The sequence below is a fragment of the Siphateles boraxobius genome, unplaced genomic scaffold, assembly GCF_051911475.1.
Source record: "Siphateles boraxobius isolate OS27281-9 unplaced genomic scaffold, OSU_SipBor_1 9, whole genome shotgun sequence".
NCBI classification, from domain to species: domain Eukaryota; kingdom Metazoa; phylum Chordata; class Actinopteri; order Cypriniformes; family Leuciscidae; genus Siphateles; species Siphateles boraxobius.
Genome location: NW_027509219.1, coordinates 17,467,389 through 17,492,065, shown reverse-complemented (window position 1 = coordinate 17,492,065; position 24,677 = coordinate 17,467,389). Strand labels below are relative to the sequence as shown.

The following is a 24,677-nucleotide window of genomic DNA, read 5'->3' as shown; positions in this document are numbered from 1 at the left end:
GTTCTTTTGATCTGTTCAGTTAAAAGAACCGGTTATAAAATTATTTTAGGTTATGACGTAATTATGTACCACGTGCCGTTGTGCTTATTTCATGATTCTCCATTAGCGTCTATTTATTTTATTTCATTGTTACTTTTTATGTTATTTATCATTTTATTGATGTAGGGTAATGTATATCGAATTATTTTATTCCATTTACATTAAAAATACTACAATTCATTTATTTGACTGCTTGACTGAAAATGTGGTTTTGCTTGTTTAAATGCTATTTAAAGACTGTCATGTATGTGTAAAACTGTTATTATTATAACTGTAAACATATTTTTCAGCAAGTTTTATTTGGAACATTTATGCTGTACGCTTAAAGCAAATTCTGTTGCTGTGTTCACTGACTCGCTTTATCTGGATTACCGAGAGTCGGTCATATACAAAAACAATTCTTGGCGAATTCAAATGCTTTGTTGAATCTTGAACCACTCCGAAAGATTCAGTACGATTTGGAAATGAATCATCCAGACTTGTCAGTTGAACGACCGACACATTAAAAGAAAAGATCCGACTCATAAGAATGAATCGGAAATCGCTAGATGGCAGTGAGAGAGTTAAATGCAAATAAGCAAATCGAGCCCCCGACACTCCCTCGTTTACCTCATCGCCGCCTGAGATCAACGAGGGCATTACTGTCACCATCATTAACTATACATAAAATTAGGCCTGTAATTTTCAGACATGGCGACTCTTAAAGCGCTAACTAGAGCGGAGAATGTGATCCTCAGGAACGTGACAGCGACGATCAAGACGAACCTCTTGCGTTTCTCCGTTGGCAAGGTCAGTGTTTAGAAGCAAAAGACGGTGCATCCGAAATTTTGCATGATGTTGAACGTGTCGGTGCATCTATGTTTGTCTTTTTTTGAACCCTACTACCCATTGCAGGGCGACGAGAGAAGTCCAGGTAGTATAAGGAAGCTATAAATAATTCTATAACGTTACATGATGTGTTTGCTTGTGTTTGAATGATGTGTGGCAAAACTTACATATTCTTGAAGTCAAAAATCATTACATATAGCTAGAGACTTCTAAAAGTGGTCATTGTGTGCTGCATTGTGTTTTTATTTTAGCAAGCCATTCAATACAATCAGCATACACAAGATCTTGAGTCACTTTGTTTCATATATTTGTAGCCTATTATTGTTGGACTAGAACTGGAAACACAAGGTCATTAAGCAATTCTGTCTTGAGGCATAATCTACAACAGATTTTATCAAAAACTTGAATGGAAATTCTATTGTTTTTTATATTTTATTTTATATTTTTCTATTGTTTTTTATATTTTAACTACCTTGACAACACTGCAAACACTATTCATTGGTTAACAGTAACCCAACTCTCACCCCCCCCCTTCCCCCCAAAACAGGTGCAGGTGTACTAGACTGCTATTATAACTAGTTCTTAGAACAAGGATCATAATTCTCCAAGCCCTGACCACTAAGATAGCTTTGGTTTTGAAGTCATATACCTATTTATGACAGTCTCATGCTAGTAGTGTCATGTGGATGTGAGGTTCATGGAGGTCTGTACAGACAGAGCAGAAACCTGTGAATCTCTTTTTCAAGGAATAACACTGGTCATATTGGTTTCTCCTATAATACAGTATTTTTGTTGATTATTGTTTGGTAATACTGCTCAAGGCTTCTATATAAACATAACAGATATTATTTATTGAGACAGAGTGATAAGTGGTCAGCTGTTTCCTCTCCTCGTCCTTTGGAGCAATTGTGAGGTCAAACACGCACTGTTGTATAAACAAATAAAGATGAAATGGATTGCTCCGCTGGACTCTCGAGGTTTATTTATCACGTGAATGTCCGCATGGGAAAATCAAACTGCTTTAGCTGACAGTGGAAACTAATCTTATTTGACAATTAACTTTTCTATGCGTAATTTAGGAATCCAGTGTAAATATCTAACATTTAAGTTTGGAAATCTGTTTCATTCATGCTTTTAAGTGCTTCTGTATGTCCAGGCTGTTTCATTCATTCTACTTCATGTTTCTGGTTGGCAGACGTGCGGCTGTTACTTTTCTACATCAAGTCAACGGTCCGGACGATTTTATTCTGACCCCCTAGATGCCGTCAAAGATATTCCTAACGGAGCAACCATTCTTGTGGGAGGTAACTTAAGGGTTATTATTTATCATGACCTCAATCTTAATCAGTAACTGTCTGATTAGTTATTACTTAGTATACCGTTCAAAAGTTTGGGGTCTGTACGTTTTTTAACATTTTTAAAAGAAATGTCTTCTGCTCACCAAGGCTGTATTTATTTGATAAAAAAAACAATAAAAACAGTCATATTTTGAAATATTATTACAATTCAAAAGAACAGTTTTCTATGTTAATATATTTTAAAATGTAATTTATTTCTCTGTTGGCAAAGTTGAATTTTCAGCATCATTACTCAATCATAACTGACATTAGTCTTCAGTGTCACATGTTCCTTCAGAAATCATTCTAATATTATTACCTTATTTGGTGCTCAAAAAACATTTCTCATTATTATCAATGTTGAAAAGGAGTGCTACTTAATGTTTTCGTTCAAATCATGATACATTTTCTTTGAAAAATGTCTTTACTGTCACTTTTGATCAATTGAATGCATCCTTGCTGAATAAAAGCTTTAATTCTCTTCCAAAAATAAAAAATATCTTACTGACCCCAAACCTTTGAATATTATATTATATTATATTATATTTTATTATATTATTTTATTAATACTATTTTTAATTATTATATTAACTCTGTACAGAACAACATTTATTGACATCTCCCTGATAAATGGCTGAGGAGGTCATGCCAACAAGTATTTTTTGATTTCTTTACTATCCTTTTCCTTCATTCGCAGGTTTTGGCCTATGTGGTATTCCAGAGAACCTGATAAACAGTTTGCTGAAGACCGGAGTGAAGAGCCTGACTGCAGTCAGCAATAATGCAGGGTAAGCCTTTTCAGAAGTAAACAACAGCTTAAACCCAGCCAAAAACAGTAACTGGATTAAACTCGACCATCTTTATTATCGTAGCCCACCAACAGGCCTAGCATTTAACTTCTGTACTTCCTGACGCATTCGAACAACAGAAACAGCATACAGCAAACGGCATGATTGTGTAAAAGTCTGAGCATAATCAGAAAGAATACTTCTGTGATTTGAGATTTAAAATCCATTTGGAGAAATTTTAAAGCTGGCAAAATAACAAAAACAATCGGAGTCACTCTTGACAAACATCTTCTTAGGTCACTAAGTACAGCTCCATAGCATCAATTGTCCCCTAAATGTCATTACAAGAATCATTTAAACGACAATGAGAATGTGCGCGCAACTGACCACAAATAGAAAGAGATTACCAGTTTGACCAAGAGTAATCTGCAAGTTGGTCTAGGCCTACTGGTAAATACAGAACACAGCGTGCACGTGGAGATCAATGATAAAGATTCCTTTTTAGAAAGAGTAAATGTTTTCTTAATGTCTAGTTATACAGTCTAATTTACTGTCTTATTGAACGTTGACGTTTGGTTTATTGCTGCTATGTCGCAGCTGCTCTGAACATGTGACTTGAGGCTGATCTATGTATAGGTCTTTCTGTGTTGGCATTGTCCCAGGTTGGTAGTCTATGACTATATCTTTGCATAATCTCTGAGAGTGGGCCAGTTATGTTATTTTGATTTTTTTGTATTTCCATCATGACCAGTGAGTGAAGCCAGTGTAGGTTGCTGCTGAAGATCCTTGAAGAAAGCGATAAAGTTAATTCTAATAATTTTAGTTAGGCTGGATACTGTGTATGTTAAATATGCCAACAAAATAAATTTTTTTTTTTTTTTTTACACCATTTATTTATGTCAACTCCTTTAAAACAGACATATCAAACGCATATAAGTGCCCTTTTTAATTCAATACATCTGGCTTTTTTCCAGAGTTAGTGTTTTGGAAAACTTTTTTTGAGTTCCCCAAAGTTCCCCACTGATTTCCCTTGAAGTTTGTTTCCCTTCCATCTGACTGTTTGTAGCCCGCTGTTCTTGAATGCATTGTTTGTTGTAACTTGTTCTGTGAGTTCTGAATTTCTGTGGTAAAAAACTTCCGGTCTACCACAGATAGGCTGCTCAGTGAGACTGTAATGTGAAACCTGCGTCACAGTAGTGTTTGGCATTAGCATGCGTTGCTTGCACAGGAGGAAGACACTGGGTCTAAGGGTGCATTCGCACAGAATCGTCTCAGACAGCGCGTGAACAGTGAATTTAATTCTCTTTCATGTCTTGGGCTTGTACGGACGAATTCACGCAAAATTATGTAAAAACTCCCATCTTGGCGAGTATCCTAGTAAACAAAGTCGGTTATATCTGAAGTGAACATAGATAGTATATTCAAATGGAATCCATGCTTTCGGTCTTAAAGGGAGAGCAGTCTAATAAACCTGCTCCTGTGTTTTAATGTTTATCAAACAAATTGAATAAATGAGGCATTTGTATAGCGCTTTCAGATGTACTACTGTACTTTACAAATCAAAGTGTTTTACAATCATATCAGGGAATCTCTCCTCAAGCACCACCAGTGTGCAGCATCCACTTATGATGCGATGGCAGCCACAGTACAATGGCACCAGTGCACTCACCACACACCAGCTACAGGCGGAGAGGAGAGAGAGAGTGATAGAGCCAATTCAGTGGATGCGGATTATTAGGAGGCCGTGATTGGCAAGGGCCAATGGGTGGAATGTGGCCAGGGCACCGGGGTTACACCCCTACTCTTTTACAAGAAGTGGCATGGTATTTTTTCTTAATGACCACAGAGAGTCAGGACCTCAGTTTAACATCTCATCTGAAGGACGGTGCTCTTTTGACAGTGAGATGAGTGTGGACCATCACTATACTGGGGCATTAGGACCCAGACAGACCACAGGCTGAACACCCCCTGCTGGCCTCACTAATGTGACGGGCTGGTTGAGGTAGACACGGGAAGCAGGATCGCAGTTGTAGCAGTCTTTATTTAAACAAACTATATACCCACAGACAGGATACAAAGTGAACAGGAACAGAAACAACCACGCATGTAGTGACATCGACAGACATGAAACAGACCGAAATAAAGGGGTTTTATATACAGAGGGAACCGATAAGTAAAACAAGACACAGCTGGGGCAAAAGAACTGATAATGACAGATTAACAGGTGAATTCACTGAATACTAATGATGAGCGGGAAAATTGGGAACAGGACTGAACCAAATACACAAAGGAAGGGGGTAAACACAGGACATACATGTAACATCTAACACCTCTTCCAGCAGCAACCTGGTTTTCTCAGGAGGTCTCCCATCCAGGTACTAACCAGGCTCAGCCCTGCTTAGCTTCAGTGGGCAACCAGTCTTGGGCTACAGGGTAATATGGCTGCTTAATCAAGCAAATTAACATTAAATCCCGAACCCAGTCTTCAGCACTGAGCCCTGCAGGAGCTGATCTAAATATGTGCTGTGCTATTAAATGATAGATAAAATGAGCAATAGAATGAACAGTGAAATTAACAGACGTATTACTAATACAATACATTTTAGCAGGCTTAATTACTGAAATAACTGAAGGAAATGTATATTTGATGAACTGTCAACTATCATCAGATGATCTGTCAGAACTGTCAGAAGGCAACAAAAGGGATCCAAATGCAAAGGTAGCTCAAAAGAAATGTCTTTAATGCTCAACAACACAGGCGGATAGCCTATAATACAGAACTGGAACTCAAGATAGGCTCTCCAGAGACAGCGTAACAGAAGATGCTTGATAGGAGAGCAAAACGAGGAGCAGACGAATCTCTTGGTCAGAAGGAACTAGTCCTAGTAGAAAGCAGGTAGCAGAGTTGGTTAGTCGAGGCTCACCACAGCAGCTGACAGGACACAGGTAGCACTTTGACATACACTGCTTCACAAGAAAAAAACAAGGTGATAATAAGCTGACAAGAGAAGAGAGCATAACGCAGCGCGTAACACACACAATAATCCGAAACAGAACAGAGAGAGCAAACACCAGAAGTATACAGAGTAATCAGACAAGACTAGAATCAGCGTGAGCGCTGATTGAGATGATCAACAGGTGATGAATGAGTGGAGGCATGTAAGAGTGTGTGTGCTTGTGTGTGAGTGATATGAGTGTGTCAATGAGGGGGCTTTTACACTGGGCTCGTCTGCTGCGGTCCGAGCCTGGGCGCGATTGTTCCCGGCGCCCCCCGCAGCGTTGGTCTGGTTTCACACTCAACTTGATTCTATCGAACTCTGGTGCATTTGCGTGCATCTTACGTAATTGCAAACGTGCACGGCGCATGATAGAAAACACGACGTGGGTCAATATATTGTGTTTTTTTATTAATTTGGTGCTATTATTCATAGCTGAGTAAACAACGCAGGTTAACTGTGTGTGTGTTTCACATAATCTGTCTTTCCGCTGCTTGCAAATGGACTCTTTTGAGGAGACAGTGGATTTCCATTAATTTGTTGCCCTGATTGCACGCACTATGCGCGAATACACTGCAGACTCACTCTTGCTCGTATCCAGGGTAAATCTTCATCCCTTACGTGTGTTTTATTTAACTAAATACATCATAATCGGCTAAAACGCATGCGCAGGATACTTTACTTCCTGAACAAGTGCGCATCCGAGTCCGTGTTGTTTTCACATACACGCGAATCGCAGCACGGTTCGGGAGCAACCGAACTCAGACCACCTCCTCCAGGCAGTCTCGAGTTCGATACCCCAGTGCGCACCTGGGTCCCATGACAGCGTTCACATTAACAATTTTTCATGCGAACCGTGCCCCGTTCCGAACTAAACTGCCAGTGTGAAAGTCCCCTGAGTGTGTCAATGAGTGTGTGTAATAGTCTGAGAAAGAGAGAGAAGCAACCCAGATCCTGACAGTACCCCTCCCTCAACGACCACCACCAGGCGCTCCTGAGGAAGAGGCCTGGCGAGCCCGGTAGAAATCCTCGATGAGCGAGCGGTCCCGGACGTCCCGGGACGGAATCCACCGCCTCTCCTCAGGACTGTAGCCCTCCAAGTCGACCAAGAACTGGTGGCCACGCCCCCGAGGCCGAAACATCAAGCAGCTTGCTAACTCTGTAAATGGAAGCCTCTTCGTCAAGAGGTGGAGGAGGAAGGGTGGGACGGATGGGAGCGCGAATGACAGGCTTAATACGAGACACATGAAATACAGGGTGTACCCGGAGTAACTGAGAAGATAATCTTAGCTTAACAGCTACCGGACTAAGAACCTTCACAATAGCAAAGGGACCGACAAAACGGGGCATAAGCTTACGTGAGCCCTCGTGTATGGGAAGATTCTGAGTGGAAAGCCACACCTTCTGCCCACACACGTATCTAGGGGCTTTAACCCGACGACGATTTGCAGCTCTACGAGTTCGTTCTCTAGTGCGACATAACGCAGATCTCACTCTCCTCCAAGTACACTTGCACCTTTGAATATAGGCCTGTACGGAAGGCACAGAGGTCGCAGAATCCTGAGATGTAAAAAGTGGAGGTTGGTAACCGAGACAGCCCTCAAATGGGGATAACCCAGTGGCGGACGAAGGAAGTAAATTATGGGTGTATTCAGCCCAGGATAGCTGGTCGCTCCAAGATGCTGGGCTCTGTGAAGTCAAGCTGCGCAACACGCGTCCGATAATCTGATTGGTACGTTCGGCCTGCCCATTAGTCTGAGGATGGAATCCTGATGACAGACTGGGGGATAACCCAATCAGTCGGCAGAATTCCCTCCAGAACGGAGAAGCGAATTTGGGCCCTCTGTCAGAAACAATGTCTGAAGGAAGACCATGAATCTTAAATACGTGATCTACCATTCATTGGGCGGTCTCACGAGCGGACGGTAGTTTAGGAAGTGGAGTGAAATGAGCTGCTTTAGAAAAACGGTCAACCACAGTGAGAATAACCGGGTTGCCAGCGGACGACGGAAGACCGGTAACGAAATCTAAAGCAATGTGCGACCATAGGCGTGACGGAATGGGCAGCGGTCTGAGAAGGCCAACAGGCGGATGATTGCTAGATTTAGTCTGGGCGCAGACAGGACAAGAAGCGACGTATGTCACGTTCTCTAGTGGGCCACCAAAATCTCTGCTGAATAGCGGCCAAGGTACCCCTAACTCCGGGATGTGCGACCAACTTAGAGGAGTGACCCCATTGAAGAATGGCCAAACGAGCGGTCTTGGGAACAAATAACGTACCCTCAAGGACACAAGGCGGTCTGACAACGTGTGAAAGAGTTCTCCTCACGGTCTGCTCGACTCCCCAGACGACAGCTCCGACCATGCAGTGTTGGGGTACAATAATCTCCTTGGTCGAAGCCTCTTCTGAAGAACCGAACTGCCGCGAGAGAGCGTCGGGTTTAAGGTTCTTAGAACCCGGCCTAAACGAGATCGAAAAGTTCCGGTGGTCCGTCCAAACAATAAACGGAACACTGGCTCCCTCCAACAAGTGCCGCCACTCCCCCAGAGCTAACCGAATCACCAAAAGCTCCCGATTACCAATGACATAATTGCGCTCTGCCGGCGAAAGACGATGGGCAAAGAAGGCGCACAGATGGACCTTGTCATCAAGAGAAGAACCCTACCCCAATGTCGGACGCGTCGACCTCGACTATAAATTGTCTCTCAGGATCCGGAGTGACTAAAATGGGCGCGGAGGTGAACAACCTCTTGAGTTGATCGAAAGCATCTTGCGTCCCCTCTGACCAAACGAATCGAGATTTAGTCGAGGTGAGGGCAGACAGAGGGGCGGCGACCTGACTAAAATTACGAATAAATTGTCTGTAAAAGTTAGCGAACCCTAAAAACCGCTTTAGAGCAACTCGAGACTCCGGAGCAGGCCAATCGAGGACTGCCCACACCTTCTCGGGATCCATGCTGATACCCTCAGCAGAGACAACCGAATCAAGGAACGTGACCGATCGAGAATGAAATTCACATTTCTCTAACTTGACAAAAAGGCGGTTCTCGAGTGATCGTTGTAGGACTCGGCGAACGTGTTGTAGGTGTACTTCAAGAGAGGGTGAGAAAATGAGGATGTCGTCTAGATAAACGAACACACAGACATTTAACATGTCTCGCAAGACATCGTTGATCAACGCCTGGAATACTGCGGGAGCGTTGACCAGCCCGAAAGGAAGAACGCGGTATTCAAAGTGACCTATAGGGGTGTTAAACGCGGTCTTCAACTTGTCCCCCTGTCTAATATGAACGAGATGGTTTGCGTTACGTAAGTCCAACTTTGTGAAGACTTTTGCGCCCTGCAAGATCTCAAAAGCCGATGACATAAGGGGCAAGGGGTAGCGATTCTTGACCGTTATGTCTTTCAACCCTCGATAATCAATGCAGGGACGCAACGAGCCATCCTTTTTCTTCACAAAGAAGAACCACGCACCGGCAGGAGAGGAAGATGGGACAATAATCTCAGCGTCTAGAGACTCGGAGAGGTATCTCTCTAAAGCCTCCCGTTCGGGCGCAGAGAGAGAATATAATCTACCGCGGGGTGGCGTGGTGCCAGGATGGACATCAATGCAACAATCATAAGGACGGTGAGGCGGTAAGGAAATGGCTAGTCGAGGCTCACCACAGCAGCTGACAGAACACAGGTCGCACTTTGACGAACACTGCTTCACAAGACAAAAACAAGGTGATAATAAGCTGACAAGAGAAGGAGCATAACGCAGCGCGTAACACACACAATAATCCGACACAGAACAGAGAGAGCAAACACCAGAAGTAGACAGAGTAATCAGGCAAGACTAGAAACAGGTGAAACTAAAAAAAATCAGCGCGAGCGCTGATTGAGATGATCAACAGGTGATGAATGAGTGGAGGCATGTAAGAGTGTGTATGCTGGTGTGTGAGTAAGATGAGTGTGTCAATGAGTGTGTGTAATAGTGTGAGAAAGAGAGAGAAGCAACCCAGATCCTGACATGAACAAATTAAGCCAACTAATATGATTTATATTCTTTAGGTTTCTCTACCCAATATATTTAAAAATTACAAATGCATTGAAAATAAAAGTATCAGTATTGGTGAGTACCAAAAATGAAAATATCGGTATCGGACTCGTTCTGGAAAAGTGATATCGGTGCATCCCTAAAATTTACAACCCCAAATCAGAAAAAGTTGGGACATTTTGTAAAATGCAATAAAATCAAAAATATGTGATTTGTTAATTCTATTTAAACTTTATTAAACTGACAAAAGTACAAAGAAAAGTTTTCCAATGTTTTCACTGACCAACATTTTGTAAATATTAGGGCTGGACCAGAATATTCGAATATTCGAATATTCGTTCGGTGGGTTGGTATTCGATTTGAAAATTTGACATTCGAATATTCGTTTTTTTTCTTTTTTTTGCACACCTGGGATCCCCCGCGAAACGGTTCTCACTCGCGCTTGAATAAGGCCGGCGACACACTGGCTGCATGGCGTGAGCGTCTCAGCTGTGTGGCATGTACGTTTTTATTTCAGCTCCCATGTTAACAGGTTGGAGTTTGCACACTGCCTGTGTGAAACACGCGTCTCAGGCGCGGCTCGAGCCACGCGGAAAATGCGTGCATGCTAGAAATAGAACACTCCTGCAACGGGAGTGTTCTCTGGCTAGAGCGCAGAACAGCGGAGTTTGTATGGACCGAAGTGCATGCCTGAGCTTGTGTTTTGGGTTAAGCTGCGTTGCTTTGACATTGTGGAAAATAGAATAATAGAAACAAAATGTATTAGCCTTTTACCCGTTATTATCAATCTAAATTAATCTCGTGTTTAATTTAACTTAATTTCGTTTTTCTTTATTTAAATTTTGTTTTTTCTTTATTTAAGTTTCATTTTTCTTTATTTAAATTTCGTTTTTTCTTTATTTAAGTTTCATTTTTCTTTATTTAAATTTCGTTTTTCTTTATTTAAGTTTCGTTTTTCTTTATTTAAGTTTCGTTTTTCTTTATTTAAATTTATTTTTTTCTTTATTTAAATTTCGTTTTTCCTTATTTAAATTTATTTTTGTCTTTATTTAAATTTCGTTTTTCTTTATTTAAATCTACCCTTTACTGTGTCAGTAATTTGTTAGTCAGAAAAATATTAGACTACCTTAAAAGTATTGCTTAATTTAACAGACCTGTGTGTGTGCGTTTTATATCATAGTGGAGTGTCCGTTCTCGGAGCATATAAACCCTGCCCGCGTGAGGTGCGCTGCTTCCCGCTCGCGCTGATCTGTAACTAAAAGTTTATTAATTCTGAATGGGTCGCGTCTCGCGTGTCCATCTATTTTGCACCAAATGCAACACTTGTGAAGTCGGTTGGATGAACGGTTCTCGAAATAATCAAAATGCAAAAAGACAGACCAACACAGAGATTCCTGCCTTTATTAGTGAAAAGAATATGTTCAGCCCCCTCTCGCCGAAGCTTCGAATATTCGATGTTCATTACTACCGAAGCTTCGAAGCTCAAAAAATGGTATTCGGACCAGCCCTAGTAAATATGAACAAATTTTGATTTTGATGCCTGCAATACACCCCAAAAAAGTTGGGACAGAGACATGTTTACCACTGTGTCACATCACCTTTCCTTTTAATTACACTTTTTAATCATTTGGGAGTTGAGGATACTAATTGTTGGAGTTTTGCTAGTGGAATATTTGCCTAATCTTGTCTGATACAAGACAGCCGCTCAACAGTCTGTGGCCATCGTTGCCAGATTCTCCTTTTCATGATGGGTCATACATTTTCCATAAGAGACATATCTGGACTGCAGTAAACAGGCAGGCACATCCCTTCTATGGTGCAGAGTGTCTAGAAACCACTCAGTTTTAGCATGTGCAGAATGAGCCCCGGCATCGTCTTGCTTCCCAGGAAAGATGTCATCTTGATGGCAGTTTATGTCTCTGTACAATCCAAATATATGCCTCCATGTCAATGGTACCTTCACAATAATGCAAGTTACCCATACCGTTTGCAATGATGCACCTCAATACCAGCACCGATGTTTGCTTTTGCACCTGTCACTGGTGAAAGTCTGGTCGGTGCCTTTCGTCTTTGGGACTGAGAACTCGATGTCCATTTTCTCCCAAAAACAAGCTGAAACATGGACTCATCTGACCACAGCACACATTTCCACTGTCTTCTAGGCCATCTGAGATGAGCTCAGGCCAAGAGAACTCGCCGGCATCTCCACATAGAACTGATGTAAAGCTTTCTCCTTGCGTAACAGAGATTAAAGTGGCATTTCTTGATGCAGCATCAGACTGTGTTCAGTGAAAACGGTTTTCCAAATTACTCCTGAGCACATGTGGCTGTATTTAATGGATTAGCATGATGGTATCTTGTGCAATGCCATCTGAGGGCTCAAAGGTCCCGCACATTCAACAGAGGTCTACTGCGTTACCCAACACAGACTAATATTTCTCTGGATTCCCTGAATCTTGTGACAATATTATGTATGGAAGATGATAAAACACATAAATTCTTTGCAATCTTGAATTGAGAAATGTGATTTTTTTTAATTGTTTGACAAATCTCTCATGATATTTGGCACAAAGTGATGAGCCATGACCCATCTTTGCTTAAAAAGACTGAGAAGCACTTTTACACCCAAACACGATACCCTCAACTTTTGCCAGTTCACCTGCTCATTGTGGACTGTTTCAAAATAGTTGGATAATCTAATTTGGATAATCTTTTCACTTTTATTTTGTCTCTGTCCCAACTTTTTTGGGGTGTGTTGCTCATATTTACAAAATACAATTATGTTGGTCAGTGAAAACACTGGAAAACTTTTCTTTGTACTTTTGTCAGTTAAAAAAAGTTTAAATAGAATTAACAAATCACAGATTCTTGATTTTATTGCATTTTACAAAATGTCCCAACTTTTTCTGATTTGGGGTTGTATTCAAAATTTATGAAAAAATATAGGTGGATCCACAGGCACGCAAAAAGCACTTACACCTTGCGGTTTTATAAGCATGTTAAAAAGTTATATTTCATCTTATCACGACTGTATTATATACTACTATATTGTATATTTATTCATCAACAACCCTGTTGATACTTTTAACATGTTGCTCATTACTTAGAAATGGTGTGCTGTCTTGTTTTTAAATAGTTATTGGCCACTGAAACATTATCGGTTTCCACCGGGAGGGAAAACAATCCATCTGTCTCCATTGACTTTGCATTGTGAGAAGCTGCCACCTTGTCATTTCTGACTTATAACAAAACAACAGAACAATGTTTAAAAGCTGCTATGTGACAAGGTGTACAGCAAACAAGCTAAAAAACCCAGAAATAAGTTTTTATAAGCTGTCGACCCCCAAAAACAACCGTTTAAGGACACAAAAGTGGACTATATTATATATTTTTCCATCAACAACCCTGCTGATACTTATAACATGTTGCTCATTTCTTAGAAATGGTGTGCTGTCTGTCTCTATACTGTTTTTTGCTTACTAGTAGAGAAGTATGCTTATTTCTTATTTCTGTTTTTATGAGTAAATCAGTTAATCGTTCATTTTATCAATTTTTTTCAAATAAATTAATTCAAGAACAAAACACTGCTGTATGTTGCTTAGAAATACACAGCGGTTTATTTTTCTTTGATTTGCTTGGATCTTTTTTCATTGGCAGAGCAGAAATAGACCAAGTAACTGACAACACAATCAAAAATGTAAATGGCTCACTATTAACTTGTGTTGACTGTTGAGTAATATCACTTATGTTTTTGTGGTTTTTATGAAATTTTGGAATCAGTTCGTTTTACCTCAGTAAATTCTAAGCACATACAGTATATGGCCTTGATAACTTCTCTTAAAACTAATCTCCAAACACACACACAAAAAAAGCCTTTGTCACTTAACTGGTGGGAGAAAAAGATGCATTAGAAGAGTTAATGAGAACATGGCAGGACACAGCATGCATCTAATTGCAACCTTTCTCGGTCCAGTGAATGAGTCGTGACATGAAGAGTCTGTGCTCCCTGTTGATTGAATTAACCTAGAAAATAATTCTTGAACTTATAAAATGTCTCTATTAACTTTCATCAAACATTTCCCCCTCATGTTTCACCTGAAAGCCTTTGGTTTTAACAGTGTTAAAAATGTCCAGATCTGCTAGCCAACATTTTCATACCTCAGTGCCTTTGAAGTCTCAATAAGTCATGCTATTTGTTAATGAATGACAAAATCAGTTTTGAGTCACTGCTTCTGTAACTGTGCCAAGCCACCACACACCGAATTGAGGAGGTCTGAGACTGCTGTGAGACGTTTCATATGTTTCTTGCAATAAAAAGGAGTTTTGTGTCCTTTGTCTCTGTATTCTTGCGTGTTCTGAATTTTAATGACCTGTTTGCTACAGAATGCTCATTGGACACTGGATTTAGACCAATTTAGGGAATAAGTGCCACTTTTCCAACAATAGTTCAGCCTAAATTGGACATTGGTTTTCTGGAAATGTATATATGTTTGTTTGCAGTTAGGCATTATCTGAAGGTGGTGTGCCTATTGGTAGTTGGTTAACAATCAAGATTTGCAGCAGAAAGTTTGTAGATTCAAACCAACTTTTTGTCTTTTCTTTTTTGATGAATTATTACTTTTATTCAGAAAGGATGCATTAAATTGTTCAAAAGTGACAGTAATGATATTTTCTGTTACAAATAAATTCTATTTTTAAATAAATGTTCTTTTGAACTTTCTATTCATCAAAGAATCCTGAAAAACTGCTTCACAGTATCCACAAAAATATTAAGCAGCATAACTGTTTTCAATATTTATAATAACAAATTACAATAATCAAATCAGCATATTAGAATGATTTCTGAAGGATCATATGACACTGAAGACTGGCTGCTGAAAACACAGCTTTGTCATCACAGGAATAAATTACCTTTCAAAATATATTAAAATAAAAAAACGGCTATTTGAATTGTAATACTATTTCACAAAATTACAGTTTTTACTGTTTTTTTTAACACACAAAAAAATGCAGCCTTAGCAAACCTAAGAGACTTCTTTCAAAAACATATAAAAAAATCTTACCGACCCTAAACTTTTGAAAGGTGCAGGATCCTAGGAGTACAATTTGAAACCTTTGCTAGCATCTTTGTTCATGGGCGGTCAGTTCCCAGCCAGGTTGAATTGAGCCAATCAACTTGAGCTGTAAAAGCCATGTGGTTACTCATTCAAGAGCTGTAAGACAATGATGTCAAGAATTCGGGATGTTGCCGTTGTCTCCAAGTACGCACACAGTCTCACCTCTAGTGAGCGTCCTGATCTGTGACGTCAATAGTAGCAGATAATGAAAAGTATGTTTCACTATTTATTTGACATACTAGATACCTTTGAATGGCCGTCAATAGAGAATGATATATTCTTTTTTACAGTCATGCTGGGTAGCATCTACTAGAAGTTGTTTTTTAATAAAGTGACAATAAAATAAATTAGTTGTGTATGCACCGAATTGGTTGAAATATATATATTGCGGAAGGATATATTTAGCTATAGTTTTTTATCTTCTGTATGTTTTAAACAGGGTGGATGACTTTGGCCTGGGCCTGCTCCTTCAGACCAAACAGATCAAGCGTATGATCTCATCTTATGTGGGGGAGAATGTGGAGTTTGAGAGGCAGTATCTCTGTGGCGAGCTGGAGGTGGAGTTGACCCCACAGGTGAGACCATCCTTTACCCGTAACTTCAGAATAAACACTTTACCTTTGTTCTCAGTGGCAAGTTTATTGCCCAGTATATGTATGCTAAAGATTTTATAGTACCATTCTTCCAAAAAAAAAATCCAATCAGGAAGGTTTTGTTTACCCATTGTACTGTGTTGACGGCAGGGCACGCTAGCGGAGCGGATCAGGGCCGGTGGCGCAGGTGTGCCTGCCTTCTTCACTGCCACAGGCTATGGCACACTCATCCAAGAGGGAGGCTCTCCTATCAAATACAACAAGGACGGCACCATTGCCATCGCTAGTGAAGCCAGAGAGGTCAGTTGTCGCTTATCTTCCAGTTTTATTGAGTGATGCAGTCATACAGCTCATGTCTCAGATGAGGTTTGATTGCTATTAATATCTGAAGTGTGATGATCAGTAAAAATAGACATAGGATCTATTATGTTCTGCTGTTCAGGTGCGTGAATTTAATGGCCGGCATTTCATCATGGAAAAAGCCATCACGGGTGACTTTGCGCTGATCAAAGCATGGAAAGCGGACAGGGCAGGAAATGTCATCTTCAGGTACAAATGCTTGTTCTTCTGCGGTTGTTCACCTCGACTGTAGAAGGACTAGAAGTTGTTTTCCTTAACCCAACAGTATCACAAGGGTGTGGTTGGTGTTTTGCCCAAACCTGAAAATAGCTCCTTTTTCCTCACCTTACTGTTTCCATTTAGCACATACCCACACTGAAGGCAAGGCCACGTGAGAAACTTTTTGAAACAGTACCTTATTTTAGAGAAAACTTTAAACAAAGTAGACATGGCAAACTGTTAAAATAGCTGTAATTTTAAACCTAGTCTTTTTCATTCATTATACAACCCACAGAAAATAATAAAATAAAAAGGTGGTAAAATACTTAAAGAAGAAGAAAAAATGAAAATATTATAATATAATAATTTTTAAAATATTAGTTTTAAATGCGCTACCATGAAAAGATTTAGGGTCAGTAATATTTTTTTAAAAGTGTCTTATGTATTTACTGAAATATTAAACAGTGCTTAGCATAAGTGAACACACCTATGCTAAAGTTGACTAAAAAGGGGAATAAAAAATCATCTTTTGGAAATTGATCTTAATGCCTTAATTAAAAAAATTAGGAATAATCTAACCTTTAAGGACACCAATTTTCTTTGTGAATTAATAATGTATCGTAAATAAATAAATGTTCTTCCTTAAAATACAGGTTCCATAAGTCAGGACACCCCAATGTTAAATTCCCATAGAGGCAGGCAGATTTTTATTTTTCAAGGCCAATTATTTTATGGATCCAGGATAATATGCATCCTGATAAAGTTCCCTTGGACTTTGGAATTAAAATAGCCCCACATCATCACATACTCTTCACCATACCTAGAGATTGACATGGTGTTATTTCAGTTAGCCTAATAGCTGGTTTGATTTGCATTGAGAGATGATCTTATGGAAAGTACTCCATGCCAATCTCTAGGTATGGTGAAGAGTATGTGATGATGTGGGGCCTTTTTAATTCCAAAGGCCAAGGGAACTTTATCAGGATGCATATTATCCTGGATCCATGAAATAACTGGCCTTCAAAAATAAAAATCTGCCTGCCTCTATATTTTAATTCTCTTTTAGTCAACTTTAGCATGGGTGTGTTCACTTATGCTAAGCACTGTACATATTATTGCTAATATTACAAATAATAGTAGTATTGTAATATCAGTATTGTTACTCTTTGAAATATCTCTTTTCTCTTTTTAAAATTTAATTTATTCTTAAATGTATTAATTTTCAGCATCATTACTCCAGTCTTTAGTGTCACATGATCCTTCAGAAATCATTCTAATATGCTGATTTGGTGCTCAAGAAATGTTTATTATTATTATTATCAATGCTAAAAACTACAGAGCCCCTAAAGGGACATGGTGGTGGAAAAAAACTGAGGTGGGAGGGAAAATAATAAGTCAATGCTTTTGCGTTCCCTCACAAAAACGTTGGCATTCCCCCAAAAAACTTTGCATTCGCTCACAAAACCTTTTGAGCTCTTGCAAAGAAACACAAAGTTTCTCGGGGGAACCAAAAACATTTTTGAATGAACGCAAAACAAGTATTGACAAATAATTTTTCCTCCCATCTCACATAATTTTTCCTTCACCATGCCCGTTTAGTAGCTCTGTATTATACACAGTTAAAGCTGCTTGATGTTTTTGTGGAAATCGTACATGCCTTTTTTCATGATTCTTTGATGAATAGAAAGTTAAAAAAATGGCATGTTGCCATGTAAAAAGGGTTATAAATAGTGTTATAAAATAGCTGTGTATGGTAAAAATGGTGTTATATTTGATTTGAAAACAATAAAGATTTGAACAGAGAGGACATTATTATTGCTTATTTACATTTGAAACCATTACATAAATGTAAGTGTAGTATTTTGTTTTACCACAAGGATGCACTGTCTCCTTTACCATAAAATTGTACACTTGTTCTGCTTTGGTTGAAATTTTAAGGAAGATGGCACAAATATGGATGATGACTAAGTTGTTTTGCTTGCACTTCCTTTCAAAAGTCCACTGTAGACATTCTATTAACTATAAGTAACTTTAAGTAATGACAATGTCAACTAACTCTCAATAACATATCAACTAACTCTCATTAGAGTATTAGTAGACTATTAGGGTTAATATTTTTAGAATAAGTTGATATGTACTTGGACCATAAAAATAAAGAGTTTGCAGATGTTAAGCAGAAAGTTTCTAATGACTGGTAGTTGACATGTAGTTACACAGTAACTTGTAGTTAGTAGAATCTCTGAAGTGGACTATTGAAATAAATTGGCACCATTGTTTTTGTCAATGATTCTGGACTGATTTTTAATAGCTTTTCATTCTGGCTCATTACACCATATTTAATTATCAGTGGCTCTTAAATAGAGGAAAGAACATGCCACACATTGATGCATAAAGTTCCACCTCAGCTCTACATGTCTGAAGTTGGTTTTAAAAATGTGAATGCTTAGCATGTACTTTTTTAACAGGAAAACAGCGCGGAACTTCAACCAGCCCATGTGCAAGGCAGCCAAGATCACAATTGTGGAGGTAGGTGAATGCCACGTTGTCAGGGCTATGCAGTGGTTTAGTTTGGTTCAGACTTCATTGTTTTCTGTTTGCCAGTTTTTCCTTACCTTGTCTGTTAGTCATTAATTGAGTTACCCAGGTGTTGTGTGTTACATTAACAATCTCTGTGTTTATTTAAGCCCTTAGTTTACTCAGTTCTGTGTCATCTACCTTATGTGGTTGTGGTTTCCCCAGAACCTCTCCTGTATACTTTTGTGGATTATTATATTAAAGACTGTTTACGTGCGCTACGTTACTGCAGCCACGTGTGACACACATGACTTCTGCCCATGTGCTTCTGTCAGATCCTGTTTGGATGCATTATTGCAGGTTTAAAATTTTGTGCATATATCATGTTGGCCATACTATAAATTCAATTCCCCCTCCTGCATTTCATTTTACCATTGTTTTTCACATAAACAAAATAAATTGTTGGTTTCATCTAGATCTTTGAAGTTTTTTTCCCCCATTCACTCCTTTTTCATTTCCTTTCTATCAAGAGCGCTTTTCAAACACTTGCCTGCATATCAAATATGCTTTTATCTAAGCCTTTGTTCAAAACGCGCAGCTACGAACAAAAGACTTATCAAAAGGCATTTTCAGTCGCCATGAACAAACTCCATTAATTAATCTGATCTTCCATCAGCACTGTTCTTTCTCTTGCAGCCTTGGTTTGAAATGGTTTACAATGTAAAACAATAACTACTGACTTTGAACCATTTGAGCAGATATTTCTGTAACTAGTCTTCACACTTCACTATCTGTCTACCAATAGTACTATCATCAGGAAGGAAGACTTTTAGCTCACTCAGATTCTTTAATTGTCTTCTGCTACAATTGGGTCTGATGCTATCAGCGCATTAGAGCTTTTATTTGTCCGGTTTTCAATCTTTATTGTGGCTGCACAGCAATATGAGCAGTTATTAGTGGCCAGTATCCTCTGACAATACGGTTATTGCGGTCCCACTAAAGATAAGCTTATCAGTTCTCTGAACACACAGTAATGGTTAAAGACCTTTTTCAATGTTTCTGCATCTGGTGATGAAAGCCACCCTGCTAGGAGAATGAATCAGTTGGCTGAGTGCTGAGCAACATTGTGTATCTTGCATTCTGCCTCTGTTTGACTGGTTAAGATGCTGTTTGTAGTGCCAACTCACTCAGAATAAAGATTGACTCATTGCCATCCCTGTTGTCTGGAGATGAGGAAAGAAAACAGTCATTTGGGTTACTACAGGTGTCTCATCTGTTTTAAAAGGTTTACTGGAGGAGTCTATTTATATACACTACTGTTCGAAAGTTTGGGGTCAGTAAGAATTAAAAAAAGAAAATTATTATTTTATATATGGCAAGGACACATCAAATTGATCCAAAATGACAGTAAAGACATTTATAATGTTACAAAATAAATGCTGCTCTTTTAAATGTACGACTCTTTCTCATTGTTTCTAATAAAAAAATCATGGAGAGAGAGAAAAAGCTCTCCAGAAAAATGTAGGCAGCATAATTGTTTCCAAAGAAATGTTTCTTGAGCTGCAAATCGTTAGAATGATTTCTGAAGGGTCATGTGACGCTTAAGTAATGATGATAGCTTTGCTATCACAGGAATAAATTACATTTTGATATAATATATTAAAATAAACAAATAAAAAACATTTTAAATTGTAATGCCTCAATATTACTGGTTTTACTGTCTTTTTGATCAAATAAATACAGTGGTGTGAAAAAGTGTTTGCCCCCTTCCTCATTTCCTGTTCCTTTGCATGTTTGTCACACTTAAGTGTTTCGGAACATCAAACCAATTTAAACAATAGTCAAGGACAACACAAGTAAACACAAAATGCAATTTGTAAATGAAGGTGTTTATTATTAAAGGTGAAAAAAAATCCAAACCATCATGGCCCTGTGTGAAAAAGTGATTGCCCCCTAAACCTAATAACTGGTTGGGCCACCCTTAGCAGCAACAACTGCAACCGAGCGTTTGCGATAACGTGCAATGAGGCTTTTACAGCGTCCTGGAGGAATTTTGGCCCACTCATCTTTGCAGAATTGTCCTAATTCAGTTACATTAGAGGGTTGTCGAGCATGAACGGCCTTTTTAAGGTCATACCACAACATCTCAATAGGATTCAAGTCAGGACTTTGGCTAGGCCACTCCAAAGTCTTCATTTTGTTTTTCTTCAGCCATTCGGTGGTGGACTTGCTGGTGTGTTTAGGATCATTGTCCTGCTGCAGAACCCAAGTTCGTTTCAGCTTGAGTACACGAACAGATGGTCGGACATTCTCCTTCAGGATCTCTTGGTAGACAGCAGAATTCATAGTTCCTTTTATCACGGCAAGTCTTCCAGGTCCTGAAGCAGCAAAACAGCCCCAGACCATCACACTACCACCACCATATTTTACTGTTGGTATAATGTTCTTTTTATGAAATGCAGTGTTCCTTCTACGCCAGATATACTTGGACACACACCTTCCAAAGAGTTCCACTTTTGTCTCATCGGTCCACAGAATGTTGTCCCAAAAGTCTTGGGGATCATCAAGATGTGTTGTGGAGAAATTGAGACGAGCTTTGATGTTCTTTTTGCTCAGCAGTGGTTTTCTCCTTGGAACTCTGCCATGCAGGCCATTTTTGCCCAGTCTTTTCCTGATGGTGGAGGCATGAACGCTGACCTTAACTGAGGCAAGTGAGGCCTGCAGTTCTTTGGACGTTGTTGTGGGGTCTTTTGTGACTTCTTGGATGAGTCGTCGCTGCGCTCTTGGGGTAATTTTGGACGGCCGGCCACTCCTGGGAAGGTTCACCACTGTTCCATGTCTTCGCCATTTGTGGATAATGGCTCTCACTGTGGTTCGCTGGATTCCCAAAGCTTTGGAAATGGCTTTATAACCCTTTCCAGACTGATAGATCTCAATTTCTTTCTTTCTCAATTGTTCCTGAATTTCTTTGTGTCTCGGCATGATGTGTAGCTTTTAAGGATGTGGACCACAGTTATAGTATGTTTTAACAAGGGGGGCAATCACTTTTTCACACAGGGCAATGATGGTTTGGATTTTTTTTTCACCTTTAATAATAAACACCTTCATTTACAAATTGCATTTTGTGTTTACTTGTGTTGTCCTTGACTATTGTTTAAATTGGTTTGATGTTCCGAAACACTTAAGTGTGACATGCAAAGGAACAGGAAATGAGGAAGGGGGCAAACACTTTTTCATACCACTGTACAGCATAAGATACTTTTTTCAAAACATTTAGGCCTAACAATTATACGGTAGCGTTTGAGAATTGTTGTATATCCTATTTAGGGATGAAACCTACTATTGTTATTTTGATACCGTAAACAGAACAAATAGATGGATGTACTGATTATTTATGTATATTATTTATGACTCCATTCATCACAAAATCGTCCCGTAATATTACCAGAAGGGGGAAGAGGCATCAACATCAACTCTAAATATTTCTTGAATTGCACTTCAGGATGTGCAGTCATATCTGTGTTGATTGCATTACATTCATTGCATTTTGCACTAGGGCTGTTGATTTAACATGTTTATTTACAATAATTATTAAAACAACAGTTATAACATATTATAACCCTGTTATGATTGTAATATATATTTTTAATTGTATGTATTAACATTAATTTGCAATTTGGAATTATATTAATTAATATGAATAAAATACAGTTGGTACGAGTCAGATTAATGGAATCAGCTTCTACTGTTATATTCAAATATTACAATCCTATTATGATTCACATATTTAATTTTGTTTTTATTAAAAATAACTTTCATGCAATTAGAATCATATTAATTAGCATTAATTAAATACAGCTGGAGCAAGTTGCTATTACAGGCAGCATTGACATTGTTGATGTTCTTTTTAATGCTTTACTTGTCCGCAAAAGTGTCGTTGAATTATATTAATTTAGGGCTTTTCTTAGCAAACATTTGTATCAATTATCATTTATTAGTAAACCATGTAATTAATGTGATTTAAAAATCAATTAAGTAGTCAATAGAAGAGTATACTAGTTTAATATAGTGGAAATCTTGTGAAAATGTATTTTGAGAGCATAGTGGTTGTGACCCAGTTTTTGCAAGTACATCTCTTTTCCCAGACAGAACCATCCTGTTACCTCCATATGAAAATCATTCTTACAGTCCTTGATAAGCTTATTACGAAGTGCTTGATTGGAGCCAGCTTAAACTCTGTCCCATGATTTACTTCAAAGAGACTGTCGTTTGGTTCAGCCCTTTACCTGTATCCCCCTTCCCTTTTTTATGTGCGTTTTCATATGCTATTCGTGTGGAGTGCACTATATTTTATAGCTTCAGCATTTCCTTTACTTTCTGACTTCTGATTTTCACTCCAAAGTAGCTGAGGCCATATTTAGCTGCTTGGAAGGGAGACAGTGTTTTATGATCATCCAGTTATAATCCGCCGAAACGCAGCAGCCACGTTGAATTATTTCCTCTCAATTGGCTGGCTGATGAGGCTTGCCAATGGCTCAGCGTTTCGAGAGAAGCGTTCCTGTTGCCTGTCAGAGCCAGGCGCTGGAAATACTGATGCCACTGGAGGAAACAGCCACCTTATTTCCTCTTGTTATAAAACAGGCCGCGTCCTAATTAACAGGACATCTGATAGCTGTGTGTCTATAAAGCTGCCATTTTCCTAACAAATTAAAAAGAACTGATCATTAGCATTAACCAAAGGAAATGCAGATTGCTAAAAAAAAAATAATAATAGTAAAGCAGGCGAAATCAATTCGGCCAGCTGGTTGCCAGGCGACAGAAGCCTTGCACAGCAGATCCGTGGCATATTCCAGTTATCCTGTTATCGCAGGTACAATGAGGCCCAGAGCGAGGGAAGTTAGTTCAAACAAGGCCATATTTGCTAGTCACATTGGCTGTAAAGGTACCGATCTGTTCTTTTTCAAATTTTGTTGAAACGACAGGTTGCATGAAATTAGTTTTTCAGGATGGGGCTAATTGGTTATTGATGAAATTCGTCCTCAAAGGTATTATCTCTCCTCCTCCCTCTGTCCAATTTCAAAACACTGATTATCCTTTTGGTTTGTTGCACATAAATTACCAGTGCAAGTGCGACAGCTGGGGCGTTGTGAGCGAGATTAGGGATATTGCTAAATGTGAAGCCAGTAGGTCATAGTGTTGATTATTTTCAGTCCTATTTCAATCAAATAACCTCCTAGTAGAATATTTCTTTATGTAAAGATTTTCTGTTATTATTCTGCAAATTTACTGGACAGGACCAAGGTACGAATTACACAATGGCCTTTATATGTATGTATGCATACGTAGACTGTATATGAGGGTGATGGTTTATGGAAAAAAATAAAATAAAAAAATAAATAAAATATATATTTATATACTTAGATATATAGACAGATACGGTATGATAATCAACTATGTTTATATTGTAGATTGCTATGTTAGTTTATTTAAAGGCTGAATTTTGGTTTATCACGGCCCTTGGCATACATTACAGCAATTTTATGAAAATGTGCTGCATGTCGGTAAATAACTTTTTAAAACTTACCTGTATCTTTAGAGGTCCCCTTTTCTTTAGTTGGTGCATATTCTCCTTAAGGGCCACTTGAGTGAAGTGGTAATTGTATTTAGCCTCGGGTTGGCGGCCCCTCAATGTGCATGGTGCTGATAGGCTGGGTTTCCTACTCATACTGAGCTGAAACATCTGGAGAAGGAATATGTTTTTTTAACATTTAGAAAATAGACAAGACTGTAACTACTACACAAAATGTATCCTCGGGATATTCAAACCTTGTTTTGTGTTTATAGAAAATGTCAGATTAGTCCTGTTT

At 38.9% G+C, this 24,677-nt stretch overlaps 1 protein-coding gene across 1 annotated transcript in view; it reads left to right on the top strand.

Moving 5' to 3' along the window:
* Positions 1 to 514: 514 nt before the first annotated feature.
* oxct1a (3-oxoacid CoA transferase 1a) overlaps positions 515 to 24,677 on the top strand; it is a 65,226-nt gene continuing 41,063 nt past the window's right edge. The window contains exons 1-7 of the mRNA XM_077222610.1: positions 515 to 828; positions 2,063 to 2,171; positions 2,902 to 2,992; positions 15,585 to 15,720; positions 15,889 to 16,038; positions 16,181 to 16,287; positions 18,762 to 18,826. Of these exons, the coding sequence (XP_077078725.1) occupies positions 730 to 828; positions 2,063 to 2,171; positions 2,902 to 2,992; positions 15,585 to 15,720; positions 15,889 to 16,038; positions 16,181 to 16,287; positions 18,762 to 18,826 (757 nt within the window). The 5' untranslated portion in view covers positions 515 to 729. The remainder of the gene's footprint in view (positions 829 to 2,062; positions 2,172 to 2,901; positions 2,993 to 15,584; positions 15,721 to 15,888; positions 16,039 to 16,180; positions 16,288 to 18,761; positions 18,827 to 24,677) is intronic.